Source organism: Zosterops lateralis (assembly GCF_965231275.1).
Source record: "Zosterops lateralis genome assembly, chromosome: 3".
Taxonomy (NCBI): Eukaryota; Metazoa; Chordata; class Aves; order Passeriformes; family Zosteropidae; genus Zosterops; species Zosterops lateralis.
The window spans coordinates 93,211,464-93,228,163 of record NC_139764.1 but is presented as its reverse complement, the minus strand read 5'-3'; the positions used below and the strand labels follow the sequence as shown (position 1 = coordinate 93,228,163).

The 16,700-nt window shown below is 37.4% G+C and overlaps 1 protein-coding gene across 1 annotated transcript in view; it reads left to right on the top strand.

The window, feature by feature from the left end:
* The window catches only part of DLGAP2 (DLG associated protein 2), a gene marked incomplete at its 3' end in the record, with an annotated part of 81,572 nt that extends 66,497 nt beyond the window's left edge, over window positions 1-15,075 (top strand). Inside the window, exons 8-10 of the mRNA XM_083857598.1 lie at window positions 7,995-8,086; window positions 12,406-12,558; window positions 14,857-15,075. Of these exons, the coding sequence (XP_083713724.1) occupies window positions 7,995-8,086; window positions 12,406-12,558; window positions 14,857-15,075 (464 nt within the window). The remainder of the gene's footprint in view (window positions 1-7,994; window positions 8,087-12,405; window positions 12,559-14,856) is intronic.
* Between the last annotated feature and the right edge of the window lie 1,625 nt (window positions 15,076-16,700).

Below are 16,700 nucleotides of genomic sequence, written 5' to 3'. Positions count from 1 at the left end.
GAAGCAAAGAACCATAATACATAAGAACACTGTCTTGCAAATGGCTGTGCAAGATGGTGTTTCCTAGAGTAAGGTTTTGTGGAAGTAGTTAAAGAGCCAACTCTAGAGTCCAGTGCAGGATGAGAGTTTGGTATTACAAAGAGCTCAGATGGTGCAATATCTCCATCCACAGCTCCAAATCTGACACATCCCTCCCACTCACTTCTATGGCTCCAGTGCTTGACCCTTTGCTAGAGCACACAGGATGGTCTTACATGAACATTGTTTTGCCCTTTTCCTGAAACCTGTGATTTTTTCTCTTAGTGAGCAGCCATTTCAAAAATGTTTCCATTCCTTTACAGGCACTTCAGCCTGTTGGAAGAACAGAAAGCAGTAGCAGGCAAGAACAGTAATTAAAGTACTTCTGCAGTTAGACAGGAATATGCATTATTAGAAGATTCAGCTGCATTTTCTTATTACAATTTTGTCAAGAATCATTATTATTCTCTCATGTCCTGTGGACACCTTGAAAGGAGTGATGGGATAAAGTGAAAAATAATGTAGACTATTTTGGAACAAGATCCAAGACAGCTCTAATGATAGCAATATATCAGAGTGGTCCTAGGACTCAGTGGCCAGCTCCCTGTGATTCCCTTTGAGGTCAATTATCCTTGTTCTTCAGGCTCAGTTTTATAAATATTTCAATCCCTGACAATCTGAATTATTGTCTCAGCTGAGATTTTCTCAGATCACAGATAAATTCATATTAAGTTTTCTTACTAGCATCTTTCCCTGCACTCTTAAAATTTTCACCTTCACCTTTGAGTACTGTTACCTGATCATCTTCTCTCTCTCAGTGAGTTCTTACTATGATGTACCCTCAGGTCTTGATCCAGGCCAGAGTGGTGACTAAAAGGCCAGTTTCTATTTCTTGCACTGACCTTTTCAAAGCAAAGAATGTCTATGTTTTTACGTCATGATTTTTTAATTTTACAGTCATATTTCTCTGCTGTATTGTGCACAAGTCTGCCAAGTAACAACAGAGGATTTGGGGTTGGGCAGTGAGTAAGGCTGATTTTCTTTCCTTCAGCTTCTGGTGCTTTCTGGACTATGGGTTTTGTCCTTATTTTCATCATGACAGAGCAGAACTCAGAATTTTCCCCTTCCATTGATACTATGAAGGCTTTAATAGCCTCCTAGGGACTGTTAAATAATAACATATTTTGCTTTGATTAGCTTGTGGAAGACTTTCCAAAGTTTTCATAAGGGTTATTCCTCAGTACTTTTTTTCATATATGTCCTATTTTTCAATTCTTCAAGTCTTTGCAGTGCTGAGTACTGACGTTTCAATGCCATCATTAAGAATCCCAAAGCACCTGCTTCCCAGATCACCTGTTACTGATGTAGGAACATCAGTGTTTTCAGTCTGATGCAGGAGTTCAAAGAGCAAGACTTTGATCTCCTTTGAAAGAATAAGATTATTAGGGAGCAAAAGGGAGAAACACACAGGCCGTTAGCCTCTCTCTTTCCTAGTGAGGAGTCTGCAGGCAAGAGCTGGACTTCTCCTACCTCCTCTCTCTGTAAGCTCTTCCTTTTGCACAACCCTAGTCAAATCTGCAGCCATGTGAAATGAGCAATGGAAACATGCTTGCATCAGTGCTCCTCCCTCACTCAGAGATGTGGAGAGGCAGTTAGAGCTGTTATTCTTTGCAATATGAGACTGGGCACATGAGGAACTTGGATGACCTGACTTTAGCTGACTACCTGCTCTCAGGTGCAGATCCATTCTCCTTCCCATCATGTGAACCTATACTTTTGCACTCCAGAAATACTCTGAACACCTTGCTGCATGGTGAAAGGGCAATCAAGAAGGTAGTTTTCTGTAAATTGTACATAGGACTTGAAGACAATATGGACTTCAGTAATTTTTATTAATATTTGGAGTTAGTGACACCCTTTTAACTTTGGATATTACAGTCAAAAACCAAAACATAGTATTGGTATTTTGCTTCTCTGTTTGCAGAGAGCCTCAAATTTGGAACAGAAAAAGGAAGAGAAATTCCCTAATAACAGAGTTGATAAAATACAACTGAAACCCTTGAAATATCTATTTTTTAAACTAACAAATATGAGTTAATTACTCGTGCCTGGGGGAACATTTTGACCTCCCTAATAGGTTAAAGAAGTTATAGAATAGGTCTACATAGTCTTTGCAAAGTCAGAATTTGTGTTCAGCTGACTGTCAAAAGTGAACCTCAAAGTTCTGATTTTTCATTGTATGTAACTCATTCCAAGAGATCTTCCTGAACTAATTTCCAAATTACATTATTTTTAAATTGTATCCCTTCATCTAATCACAAATTAAGTAAAAGGAAGTTTTCAAAGAACTAGGAGAATGAGCTTCACAGCATTCTAAAAACTCTGTGAAAATTTTTTTCCTGTTGAGCCGTTAGAACATATTGTATCCCCAGTCTGAGCTACAGAGGTTTCAAGGTGTGTATCCTCAAGAACTTAAGTTTAATGATATCCCAGCATGAAATGTATTTTGACATATTTAAACATTTGCCAGTTCCTTGAAGAAAATAATCAGAAATAGCTGAGCCAAAAGCAAATAAATATGTTTTTCCATCTTCCAGCAAGACTACTATTCCCAAAACATTTCACTGCTCAGTTTGCACATTCAAATTGCCATTCTTAATGCTGAATAATTTGGTTTTGGCCTGAATATATTAATTGTTCCTGAAGACCAAATATAGCTTTGCATCTCATAGGAGAAGGCTGCTGTAATGATACCACTTCTATTTTGTTTTAAACATGGAACAGTTAAAATAGAAATGCATTTTAGAAAACAATTTCAGTTTTGATGTTAACACAGCAGCCCTGAGATCACCAAAAGCTGTCTGATTGCTGTATTGATTTTTTCTTTCACTGTAGCTTTTCTCCCATAATGTTGTTTTAAGAACTTTACTCATCAGGTCTTAGAAAAAGAGATCATTGCAGCAAAAAAAACCTCTCTGTCCTTCTTTTCAAAGCATTTTTTTTAAATTTGGTTAGCTGCCGTGTGTTTTATTTTGAAGTCTCTGCAAAGTTTTTATATTGTTTGTGGAGGCAGCTATTTGTTTATTATTTATATGTATATATGTGTGTGTGTGTGCATGTGTTCATTTATGTGTAAAAAATATAGATATGTGTCTGCAACAGTTCCCAGGGTTAGGCGTCTGCTCATTTGCACTCAGAGGGTGCCTCCAGGCAAAGACAAGTGTTTCCCATGGGTGCTGACTGGAGTTTCAGTTTTACACCCTGAAAATTGTGTTTGGTTATTAGTGTGTAGGTGATGACAAGAAAAACAATTTCAAGTGTCACCAAGCTATTGAAGACCAAGAGGGTCAGGACTCTGCATCCCATGAGCAAGGTGATGGGAGCAGGGAGAGGGAACTGCAGTCCCTTCCCTCAGCTTGCAGGCAGCGTCTCGCAGGGGAAAGAAGACAACACCCTGGGCTTCTCAGTACCCCATGCTCGGCCACTGGAGTACTTTCTTATGGAGAACAGCTCCACAGAGTTTACTCTCACATAAGAATCCTTAGATACTCGCAAAAAATAACTATAGGAATAACTATGCTAGCAGAAAGGTTGTTTTGCTGGTATCTTCTGCATCGTGGTTAGTAGCTCTGCTGGCAGTAAAGTGATCTCTAGTGGGGAAAAAAAATAAAGATATTAGAGTAGGAGCTCAAAGTATCACCTCTCTCATTCCACTTAATTCCATGGATATCGGACCATTCCTTGCTAATCCTCTAGCTGATATTTCCACAGGACTGCAAAGACTTTACTAATAAGACTGAATAGTAATAGAAAACAGAGTAAAATCTCGCATAATTTTAGGGAATAAAAATCAACAAAAACCCCTCACAGCCAATTGATTTTAAGTATATTCCTGAATTAATTATCCATAAAAGCTTTCTTAGGTTCTTGATCAAATACAGGTTATCCTTTAACCAAAGAGAAATTACTGCCATCATTTTCTAATGCTCTTCACAAACTTATCCTTCAGGACCTATTGAAATTTCCAGTTGGAGGGTTGTGAATGACCAAAGAATGTCTTAACTGTACTGAAATAGTCGTAAAGTCCTACAGTGTGGCATTCAAGAATTCCTCCCAGCATTGGAGGAATTTGTATTGTTCTGCTGAAATTTTCTCCTTTTTGAACTTAGCTCCGTTGAGGTAAAAAGCAAATTTGCAGCAAGTCTCAGTTGGTGAACAAGGGTCCATTACCCTCTAGAGCGCTGCCAGCTGGGGTTGTGTTGTCCCAAAATGCCATCTGAACATTATATATTTATTTTTGTGTCTACATGCTCTGTTGATAGTGAAAAAGATATTTCTAAAGATTGCTAATTTAGGCTTAGAGATTAGACAAATATCATGTCCTACTTTGAGTTAGGAGGGTGAACTAAATGCCAGTTTCAGTATTTTCCAGGCATATATTCTCAGATTGTGGAGTAATTTATTTACAAGTATAAGGGGGGAAGAGAATGATCAAATGGAGGGGAAAACTAAATTAAAACATATAATTTAAGTAGACAGTAATGGATGCCAGAAGCAGATTGATTGTTATCACTTTCTCACTTTGTGCATTAGTTGAACAAAGTTTTTAACCTGTCAAGATCAGAGTTACAGCATCAGATTATAATTGATTTCATCAATACAGACCTAACTTTTCCCTCTCTACCTTTGTGATATCAAATCATTTTTGCTTACAAGGTTTTGTAGAATTTCTCAAACAATACCACACATACAGAGGAAAAGACGCCATTGTGTTAATTGTGCAATTTACACAATCTCTAATCAGGGTGTAAATCCTGACCCTACTTTTACCAAAGTCATGGTCAAGGTTTTGTATATCTTCAGAGCTGAAGTCTACAGGACCATGCAACAAAAATGGAGTGCTTCATTTGCTTCAGGGGGCAGAATTAAGGGTTTGTGACTCTTTCCTGACATTTGGGCAAATACAAAATTATCTTAATGCAAGGAAGTATATCGATTATATGAAGATTGTGTCTATTTATGTGTATTAGTAGATTTTTATCATAATTTATTTACAAGAAAAATCTTCTAGTCATCACCAAACATCTCAATCTCTTCAGTCTCTAACATTCATCATTCTTTCATGGAGATAATCAATCTGCACTCATCAGAATAATTCCCCAATGCATGAAATTAATAACAAGGCTTTGGATGTCTATTAATATTGTGCTAAAGATTATGAGTTGAAGTGTTTTAATACTTAATTTAATTACAGCAAGGCAGAGTAGCATGAATATGAGAGATTCTAACCTCTATGTTTTATTACATCTGATTTACTTATTAAAGTGGAAATAGAGTTACATCTTTAGTAAATGCTGGGGCTGTAATTATACATGTGTATTCAGCACTGTGACTCAGTGGCACATGCAACCATCGTAGTCTTATATTCCTGAAAAATGTGTATCCCACCAAAATGCTATGTTGCCAGTGCCTAAGTCTTGACCATTCTGTCTGCGCTTGAAATCACTAATGCTTGTTGACATGATTCTTCATGATAATGAAGATAAAATTAATGTTTCTTTAATATGAGGGTTCAGGTAACTGAGATTCACTAGAATATATCAGACATATATAGATTCTGTCAGGATCTATATTTCTTCAGAATTATTGAGCTAAAAATCAATGCCCCTTACTCAGAGTATGTATTTGAGCTATGAACTGTAAAATTCAGCAGAGGAAACTAAAAGTGTACTTTACTCACTAGAGACAACCAGCACACCATCAGCCCATGGAAGCATTCTCACTTTTTTTGCCCAGTGAGTCATTGACTATAGCATGGAATAGGTGATGCCAGGGGCCTGCTATAGCACAAATATCACCCTGGAAAAGCAGGACCTCTGACCCCACACTGGGAGTTTATCTAATGTTCTAAGCTACAGATCACCAAGAGAAAAAAGGAAGGTAAAAGGCTGTTTGTCACTAAAGTCATTGCCTTTATTAAAAATGTTGGAAACCAAATTAAAGCAATTTGTGTCAGATCAAATGAAACATTCCTTTTTTATTTATGTTTTTTTGATGTTTGTTCAGGTTTTAACACTCCAAATATTCCTTTCTCTATGCCAATAACACTGTAGAGAAAAGTGAGGGGTTTGGTGATCAAAAACCCCAAACCAATAAAATTGCTTTATTACATTTGGCCAACAGAACAAAAACAAACCTCAGTGAATTACTCATGCAGCCCTGAACCACTTAACCCTTTTACAATGGATGTCACACAGGACTGATGAATTATGTATATTTCTGTTTAATTTAGTGTTGTGGCACAGTTGTACTGTCTAACAGAAAATGGAATAGAGTTTGAGAACCACAGCTCTGCATATTAATACGTGCCTTGAAAATTACTGAGATTGTAACTGGAGCCCAAAACTTTCAAATTATCTCTTGCTATTACTTGTAGGTGAGCAGATGTTTCACTGGTCTAAAGAAAGCATAATTAAAATGTAAAATCTACTATCCAAATACTATTTTCACATGACCTCTTGTACTTATTCAAAATAACAACAAAATGTTAAGCCACAGTTTAATGTTTCCTGTATCAGGGGCTGCATATCAGTTGTGCTGTACCAGCTTTATTCCACACTCACCATCCTGTTTAAATGATCAAACTTGTTTTTTCCAAATTGAAGTGAAATATATCAGAGTAATTCTTGCCTACTCTTACTCCACCTCTCTATATCTTTAACATTATTTAAAGATCTGGAAATTCTCCTGCTAAAATATTTTTTTTTCCTTGAGACCATGGCTTAGAATGTTTTTTAAAATGTTTTTTTCTTTCATTATAGAGATGGATGTAGAGGAAAGGAAGTGTAGGAAAGGATATGCAGGAAGGCATGGTGTAACTACCAAAGTGTGGTATTTATCCCAGCAAACGTGGGAGTCAGGATGAGTTAGTTTCTTAGGGATAAGCCAGTCTCCTTAGGTAGTACTGTCAATAGTGTCAAAAGCCACTACTGTCAATAGAAAGACACAGGCATCTCCAGGAGGAAAGTTCAGCTCATCTAAAAATAAGTGCCTAACATGGCTGAGCTGCTGAACTCTGATCACGGATTATATCACATTCAAAAATTTTAATTTAAACAGATGACTCTTGGAAACCAAGTCAAGTAAAATGAGTTTGGTTATTTTCCCCAGTGCATACTGTAAGAGCATGTACATGGACAGTGAGGAAATACCAACACATCTGAGGGGGCTGATCCTGGTTCAGCACCTGTTTGTGTCCCACTTGGTCTGAAGCTCCTGTGCTGAGGACTGTGTATATTTTCCTGGGCAGACAACATGTAATTCCTAGTGGATGTCCCAAAACATGTTTCAGAGGTGCAATTCCTGTGAGGATCTAATCCTTATGGTAGGAATAGCTTATATTACAGTTGAATGTAATAACTTTATCCTTGGAACAAATAAAGAGATCTCACCCAGGAATCATCCACACAAGTGTAGTGAGTGAAGTAATTTGCAGTTGCAGAACCAGAAGATATAATCTAAGGTACATTGGCCTTTGACATCAGAAGGAACAGACATCCAACAGCTTCTTCAGGCAAGACAATTTCAACAGCTCTCAATTTACATGAGCAAATGTAAATGGGAGAGATGTCATTTACTTTGAAATTTGAGTGTTTTCAAAATCATATGGATTGATGGATGCCCATTTCAGGAAGCTGAATATAGTCCCTTGGGGTTTTTTCTACTTCCTTAAGCTTTTTTATCTTATTAATATATAATTTATTGTTCGTTCATTATTGCCAAAAGATAAGGTGCCACTGAGCTTTCCTATACCTTGGTCTTTTTAAAAAATATTATATGTGTATAATCACAAGCAAAAAAATCAGATATTTACTTACATTTTAAAATAACCTGGAATTTCACCTGCAGATTTTTTAGCTGGATATTGTATTTACTCTCAAAAACATTTATTGGTAATAATCTATCTGTATGCTTAGTCCTAGGAAAGATCCGAAGTGCTGTTGGAAGTGCTCAGCTCCTCATGTCTCAGAAATTCCAGCAATTTTATTGGCTTTGTCAGCAAAATCTGGTAAGTCACTTTGGCTGGCTATTCTTGAAGACTTAAAGTTTATTCATCTATAATATTCCACAATTTTAAATATTATTTTAAATTTTAGAATTTAATATTTTTACTTCAAAAACAACTGTATTGCACCCAAGAAGTACAATTCTGAAATGCTATTTTCATGTCCCAAATTCACTTTCCCCTTTTTTAAAACTTAATCTTAAAGTATGATGGTAGTAGATTTATTTTTTTTTTTTTTAGCAAATATGTAATTTCAGTAATTTCAGTCTGATTGTGTTTTGCTTTTCTCTTTTTGCTATCTTTATTAAACAAAAGAAAATGAGAAGGGAACAAATGCAAGTTTTTGGAGACAATATTATGACCTTTTTTTTCAATACCCTAATATAGTAACTATATTTCACGTAAGAAATGGGGAAATTTTCACATTACAATGAGTGGAAAATAGTAAAATAGAATAGTGTAGAATTCATGATCCAGCTGTCTACCTACCTGAAAATAGGACTGATCATGGAAATGAGATATCTATAATGTTCATAAAATTGAGTTGGATAATATGTGTTGCCAATTATATATGAGATGTCCTGGGGCTAAAGGAACAGATGTATTATATTACTTACAAGGATCACTGCTATTGTTCTGGAAGTTCATTAGAGACTAATTCAATTCTAAATGTTAGCTTCATTAATATGACAGCAGCCATCAGCAATTCAAACGTTGTGGCAAGATGATACTAATCAATAGAAGAATGTAATTCTTCCAGCTACAGCTGGTGGTAGAACACCTTTCTTTTTCTGTCTCAAACATCAAGTGTATCTTTTCCTTCTGACTATCCCTAAACCTCACATTTTGAAAGTACTGAATTTTGTTGTGTGCGTAACAGCAGACATAACCTATACATCTGCTTACATACTTATTTTTGCTTATTGGGAATTGTCACATAACTTCCAAGGCAAAACATCCATTCTGCAAAGACCTACTTGCTACTTTCCATCCATAAAATTAAACATTCAGAATGCCTGCAATGAAATAATACTGAGAAAATAATGCAAAAAATGTCATACCTTCTGATAGAAAATATAAAGATACATGAACCTCATTAGGAAAGAATCCAATTATTCACTTCTAAAACTCTGTCAAAACAAGAATCTTAAAAGCTGTTAAAGAATAATGGAGGAAATATACAAAGTCTGAATTGACCACATCTGTATTATCAATTATATCATGTGTGCTCTCTATCTAGTAATTTGTTTCATACCAATAGAAGGGTATCTTCATCATTGTCTGAAAGTTCCTCTCTGAAAATTTAAAAATGGCCTCCATTATCTGATTGATTAAGCTATGCAAACTAGGATTTGGGAGAGCCTAACCTCCACTCCACTTCATTTATCTTCAAGTGAGCCCAGCAGTTGTGCTTGAGAGCATCACTCTAATAGCAAGTGCAGTTCCTGCTCAGCACAGCCATCAGCTGCTCGGGAGTGAGAACAATTCATTACTGCAAAAGCAATAGGAGCACAAGGAGAAATCTACAGCTTTGTAGACACCACAACCAAAAAGCTGGCAAGATTTTATTTCTCTTTTTCTCTTTTGGATAATAAACCTCTGAAATCCATAACAGCAGCTTTACTCCACTCCCAAGATTTAGACTCTGAATATCCTTCACTTTCATTCAATCAGTAATGGGCTCTGCAGAAAGCAGCAACTGCAAAACTGACTGTAGGTCATTCATGTCTGGAGGCTTTTCTTCCCATACCTAATGATAAAGTTTGTTGCTAAATCATCACTTAGTGCATACCTACAGCAGGCTTTCCATAGGCTCCTAAGGCAGCATCTCAGTGCCCCAGGGGAATGCGGCAGCTTGTGTATTCCCTCTCTTGAAAACATCCAGCACACGTGGGGCTGCCACACGGCAATTTCTCTGACAATGTTCAGCATCTATAAGCTTAAATGTAGAACACAGAACAACAGCATTTACTTCTGCAAATTCAAAATGCAACAAGAGTTTTAGAGGAATATACTTACTCAAACTGAAATTTAACCATGAAGTCATCTATGGACTTTTCTAAAGGATCATGGGAACTTCAAATGGCACATTTGATTATGCTCTGTATTAGGAGACCTTATCAAAGACTTTAACTTAGGGTAAATTCACAGAAATGTAAGCTTCAATGAAATTTTCTTTTTTATGAATCTGGCTGGCTATCTCCTACATGTATACTGTTCCCACTAACTACTTAGAAAAAACATCATTACTGATTAATCACTAGTCCTTTCTGCATTATTCACATTACTTTTTGTAACACTCTTTTTTTTCTTTGAAGTATCCTCCTCCATGCTCTCTAGTCAGCACAGATCCTGCTCAGCTTGTGTGTCATGGGTGCAGGCTGAAACAGATCAGCTTGAGCACCATCCTTGTTTCTTGCTTTAGGGCCCTTTTAAAAGGAGGGCGGCAAAGCTGAATTCCAAGCAAGATATAAATAAATAAGCAGCTTCTGAGAAGAAGCAGGTTTAAGCCAATCTTTTCAAAACTTATTTGGCTGTAATAGTACTCATTTGTGCCAGCATTTATTCATGAACTGTGGATGTGTAAGAGGCAAGAGGCAGCCCTCTTGTGTCCGGACCACACACAACATAGCCCTCTGCAAGAGTCGTGCTGGAGGCTGTGATGTTCACAAACACCGTGGGCAGAATGGGGCACACAAAGGTACAGAACAGCAATTAGCCTTGATTCAGAAGCCAATGAATGGCATCATTTTCTGGCTGTTAGAGGAAACTGGGGAGAGTGACTGAGGATACCAGGCAGGAGACAACAGATTGCAAGATAAAACAGACTGCTGTGGGACTGTCCTTATGAATGTCACACAGGAAGTCAGTTCCTAAAGCCTGAAATATTGACCTCTATAGAGTAAGTAACACCACTGACATAAATTTTAAATTGTTTTGTAACAAATTGGGATCCACCCAATGAAGTCGTTTTCAGTAAACACTAATCTGGAGTTATAATGTTTCCCAGAAGTCTGTTAAAATATATATGGCCAGTTGTCTTAAACCCCTGAAGCTCCCTATTAAAAGGAGACTTTCTTCTAGTGAAGACTTGTAAGTTTTTCTTGGCCCAGATTCCAGTAGGGTCTAGATATGGGTGACAATAGATGTTGTCATGCTCTGTTCCAGGTGCTCATCTCTCACAGCAGCACCTGTAAGCCCAAGTTTGAGCAGCAATTCCTAGTTTGAAACCCTTAGAAATGTGTGATTCAAGGGAGGAATTCAATAGTAATGCTGACTTATCTTCCAGTTTCTAGACAGCTGTGGGGTTGTGTTTAAATATAAAATGCCTTTGACCACTAGATTTGAAAAAAGTGGGAAACAGAGGCTGCCATAACAGCAAGTGATGCTAACACAGCAAACTAGTCTTTACAGGTTTTGCTCAGGGAGTGAAAGATCCAGAGTCTGTTTGACATGGTTTTGACATTCTCTCTCCTAGCTCCATTCTTTAGACTATCATAATGGCTTCCTCCTGTCCTGGAATGAAAAAGGCATTTCTTCATTACCTTCACATACATGTTTACTAATAAGCTCTATTTCAATAAAAGTGCAAGGTCTCTTCTTGAACTCATAGCAGTGCTCAGAGAGCATAGAGTTAAGTGTCTGCCTACTACCTTATAATACAAATTTTATCCAGCACTGGAATCAGGTGAATTATCACATACAGGGTCATCTTGCTAATTGTTACCACCAATGTTTGCTCCATTAAGTCTTATGCACATAGAGCCTCTTAATTGCAGCACCTGGTGGTAATGTCTTCCCATTCAATTCCCTGGTGAACAAAATCCAAGCATCCCATCAAGATTTCATATTTCACGTATACATTTGAAAATGCAAGACAATGTAAACATCAAATTCAGCATAAAGTGACAACGACTTTGTGGCATTGTTTTGTCTTAATCAGCTGTCACGAATGTAATTTTTAATCAGGAAGACTTCAGGCTGGCTGGAATACAAAACACATTCCCCTTGCCTTTAATAATCAGCAGACAGAGGCTGTCAGCTTGTTCCTTTTTAGAAATGCAGGTCAGCACAGCATATGGTGCTAAGGAACTTCCCATGCTGCAAATTCAGGAAGGCTGGCGTGTGACATCCAACTCATTCATGTTTGGGTTGTGTAGGAGGCACAGCTTTCCAGTCACAGCTCCCAGCTGTGGAGCGCGCAGAGCCTTAGCACTGAGCAGTGCTGCAGCAAAGGAATCTGGCACCATGCCCTTCCTGCCTTGCTGCACGCTGCTGAAAATCTCCAGGAGTGTTCACATTTTCTCCTTGGTGCATTACAGGACCCGAGTGCCATGCCAAGACCAACCTCCCAGGACCTTGCAGGTTTCTGGGACTTACTGCAGCTCTCAATTGAAGATGTCAGCATGAAGTTTGATGAACTGCACCAGCTGAAACTCAATGAATGGAAAATAATAGAATCACCTGAAAGGAAGGTAAGCAGACCATGGGCAATACCATTTATACCCCATTTGTATTTGTGTTAATAGGAAATATAATAGTGAAACACAATAGGTTTCTAACCCTGGGAAGTATTTAATTGGCTTTGCCCAATTTTTACATGGAAACTTTCATCAGATGTGAGGAGTCTTTTCTTTTTTAACTATGTTGACCTGAATTATATGACAAATAAAATGGATTTTGCTAAGCTAGTTTACTCCGTGACACTTTTGTTCAAATTATTTGATTCACATTCTAAAGGCTAGAACAGAAATATTTTGTTATTAATTCAGTCTGAAGACAACAGCTCAAGAACTCAAACAAGGTAAATTCAGCACTCTGCTACATCTGGAGTAGCTCAAACTTAAACACTGCAGTGTTTAACCCTGCCTGTATGACCCAAATGATAATAGAACAGGAATAAGAGAAAAGCATGTGACAAAACATTGCACAGGTGATACTAAAGCTCAGCTGATATACTTCTGGGGGACAAACTGCTGCTGGCAAACTCCCTGCACCTCTGCCCTGCAACTCCACAATTTGGGAGATGCCCCACATGCTGCTTACAAACCAAAGGTGACAAATTGCCCATAAAAACAGCATAATTCTGAAACTGCCTTTCCCCTCTTTCCCCAATTATCCCTTACCTTGATTATCCCACTATCCTTGCTGATTATTGTATCAATCAGATGAAAACAGCATTTGGTTTGAGTCAGTACTGTTGGCCTCAGGTGAATACTTGTTTGGTTTGGGAGGAATTAGGAGGCATTTTGACAACTTTTTCATTTCTTCATGCTCCTCTTGGATTTTAATTTTCAGCCAACGGGTTGGTGGATGGTGAGTTCGCAACTCTTGCTTACTAGTGACAACTGGAAGTAAGAAATTATTATACTGACAGCAACAGTGATATTCCTAAGAGGGAAATAAATAAAAGTGGAAAAAAATTAAGATGGGATGACAGAAATAGAGCCTTTATGAAAACAGGAGATAGAGAAACTAAAGACAGGCAGAATTCGCTATCATGGAATCTTAGGCTGTTGCACTGTTCCTGTTTAATGCAGAACTGTTTTTAAATAACCCTAATTATTAGTCTTGGCTATTGCATTTTGATAGTAGAGTCAGAATTATTAAAAAAACCAAACCAAAACAAACAAACACCAGAATAAAAAAATGAGGACTCTGTAAACCATAAGTGTAACAGTTCAATTTTTGTATTATTTGAATCCTGCTGTGCATCAAATTAACTGTGTTCTCCATAAGGAACAGCCCATACTCTGGACTATTACCACTTTATATTATTTAAGAAATTATATCTCAAAGGACCTATCAAAAGAACCATACCTATACAAATAAAGTTATAGAGTCTTCATCTTCAGGGCTATGGAGTCCAGTATTAAACATGAAACTAAAAAAAAGAACCCCCATGATTTAACTTTAAACTTGCACTAATTTCAAGTGCACTTTGAATGGGGATTGTACAAAATTACTCCAGAGGTCCATCTCTTCTAAACTAAATTAGTGTACAATGCCTTGATTATAGACCCTCACATGATATTTCATAGTTGCTAAATGGTCAAAACAATTCTTGATTTAACACCTGCAGAGAAATTTGCAGCTACTTTGGTAACAAAATCTACTGATTTTCACTTTATAATTTGATAATTGTTCTGAATAATTTTCTTTAAAATGGCCCAGGCTTGCAAGCAGAACAATTAGCCCTATGTTCTCTCTCTGGCTGGTGCTTGAATGTTTCCATAGAGCAATTCCTGGAGGAGACTAAACTAATAGACATGTATACACAGCTGCTATCTCATATCCAGCTGAGGCTAAACTCAGTATGATTAATTTAATCAAAAATCCTGTCCTGCTAATCTTAGAGAGTCTTTTCACTTGATCAGACCACACAGATGCGCTGAATTCTTATTGGAGAGACAGTATGTGTTTCTGTTTATAATGAGTGTAATAATGTGTCAGCTTAAATTAAACAAATCCATATGAAAGTGAGGTGTGCAGATTGCATGTGCCAATACCTGCAAGGATGGTGGAAGAAAGTAGTCTTTTTTCAGGCACAGGACCGCAGAATGCATAATGGTTGTCAAATAAGAGGGTTTTGTCAGTGTCCCTAGTGTGGATAGCTGTTCATGTAATCCATTAGTCAGCTGATGGGCAAGCACAAATTGAGCATGCTTGATGTATGTAATCAGTATTTTGCCTTTCATGTCTTTGATGTGCATGCTCTGCTGACAAGTACCTTTTACACACAGCTCACCCTTAGTTTTAATGCCCTGTTGCAGGAAGAAAGAAAGATTCCTCCTCCTGTACCAAAGAAGCCCCCAAAAGGAAAATTCCCTATCACAAGAGAAAAATCTCTGGACCTACCCGACAGACAGCGGCAAGAAGCAAGACGACGGCTGATGGCTGCCAAGCGAGCAGCCTCTTTCCGGCAGAATTCAGCCACAGAGCGTGCAGACAGCATTGAGATCTATATCCCAGAGGCCCAAACCCGGCTTTAAAGACAGAATGCTGCAGAGTTCCTTTTTTTAAACAAAATGCTTGTACAGTTTGTCACTTACCTGGTAATTTTTGTCTCATTCTCTCCACTAAATATGCCCTTGATGTTGTGTTCTTTGTGCCATAAGCACAGTGGAATGCTTTTGATTTCCTCAGAATTTGCTGAGCTCACCGCAAGAACTACTTCTTTTTGTATTTATTGTCTGACTTACAATCAGCTACAATGGATAGGGCTTGTCAAGACCTGACTTATCCAACATATTCTCAGAGGACAACAAGAAACACCTCTTGAGATGGAACCCAGCTTACTTTTTGTTATTTATATTTTTATAAAATGTGTGATAATTAGGGATAAGAATAACAAACTATAAATGGGTGCATCTCACCATTCACTAGAGGCATTAGCTAATCCAAGTAGAAGGTGCTACAAATGTAAAGAGCAGGAAAGAAAGAACCCATTTATCTCCTTGACCTCCAGTTTCTTTTCCTAGAATCCAGCTAACATATTTACCCATGCGCTCTGCCACTCTTCTCATCTTTGTTACTGCAAAATAACATTAGGCCTCTCATCTCATTCAAGTTTCTGGAGATGAACAGGGATATCCGGCCACTAAAACTCCAAAGTTCATCAGAAACCAAGAAACATACAAGTCTGGTGATAGTGGGAATGTCCACTAAGAAACGTTTGCTGTTAGCGGTATAATGACACTCTGAAACCTAAGCAAAATTGTTGTAATGCAAGAGGACTTGAGTGATGGGTGAAAGGAAAACGGAAGCCTTAAAAAGTTAGATCTTCTGTAGTAAGATGAGTAAAGAAAAAGTTATACTCGCTCCTTTGGACCACTCATTGCATTTTTAACAGTTCTTTTACATGTTAATATTTATTTTATAAACCTTCTCTCTTTCATTTCAAGAGCTGTGCTACATGTACTATTTCAAATTCTCAAATTGTTATAACAATTGAGTTTCCAGGGTATCCTTGAGAACAAAAAAATCTTGCTTGTTTAAAATGCCAGTTGTGATGTTGTAAACAGTTTCAGAAATATGAATGTGAGTGGTAAGTATATATAAGTTTAAATGGTTATGTTAAGGTAAAGGTGAACTGTGGTTTACAATTGTATTTTTTTTTTAGAACTACTTTTCTATGCAGTATCATTTATGGCAAGAATGAGGTTCTTGCTTGCTTCAGACATAGGAAAAAAACAAAACAAAACAAACAAAAAAAACCTGACTCAAGATAAGTGATTTCCAGCCATGGAATATAAGGAAAATAATATATTTTCAAGCCTCATATTGTCAGAAGAGAGAAGTGGTAGCTACCACAGTCAAGAGGCTTTCATTTAAAACAAATTAGGACAGATTTATTCCACTTCACCTACCTTCCAGAGCCAACCAAGCAATCCAGCACTTAGAAGTCTTCAGGTGAAGACGCAATAAAATGAGTAACATGCAGCCCCCAATGCCAAGGATCGAATCCTTTAGAACACAAGTTTAGGTGAAAAGAATGAGAACCCAGTGAGGCAGACAGCCTCACCTACCACATTCCCTGTTTACCTGCTTTAACAAATGCAATGTATTTAGCCATAGGCAGAACAACTCTTTAATTATACTCAAGCACTTTGGTTCT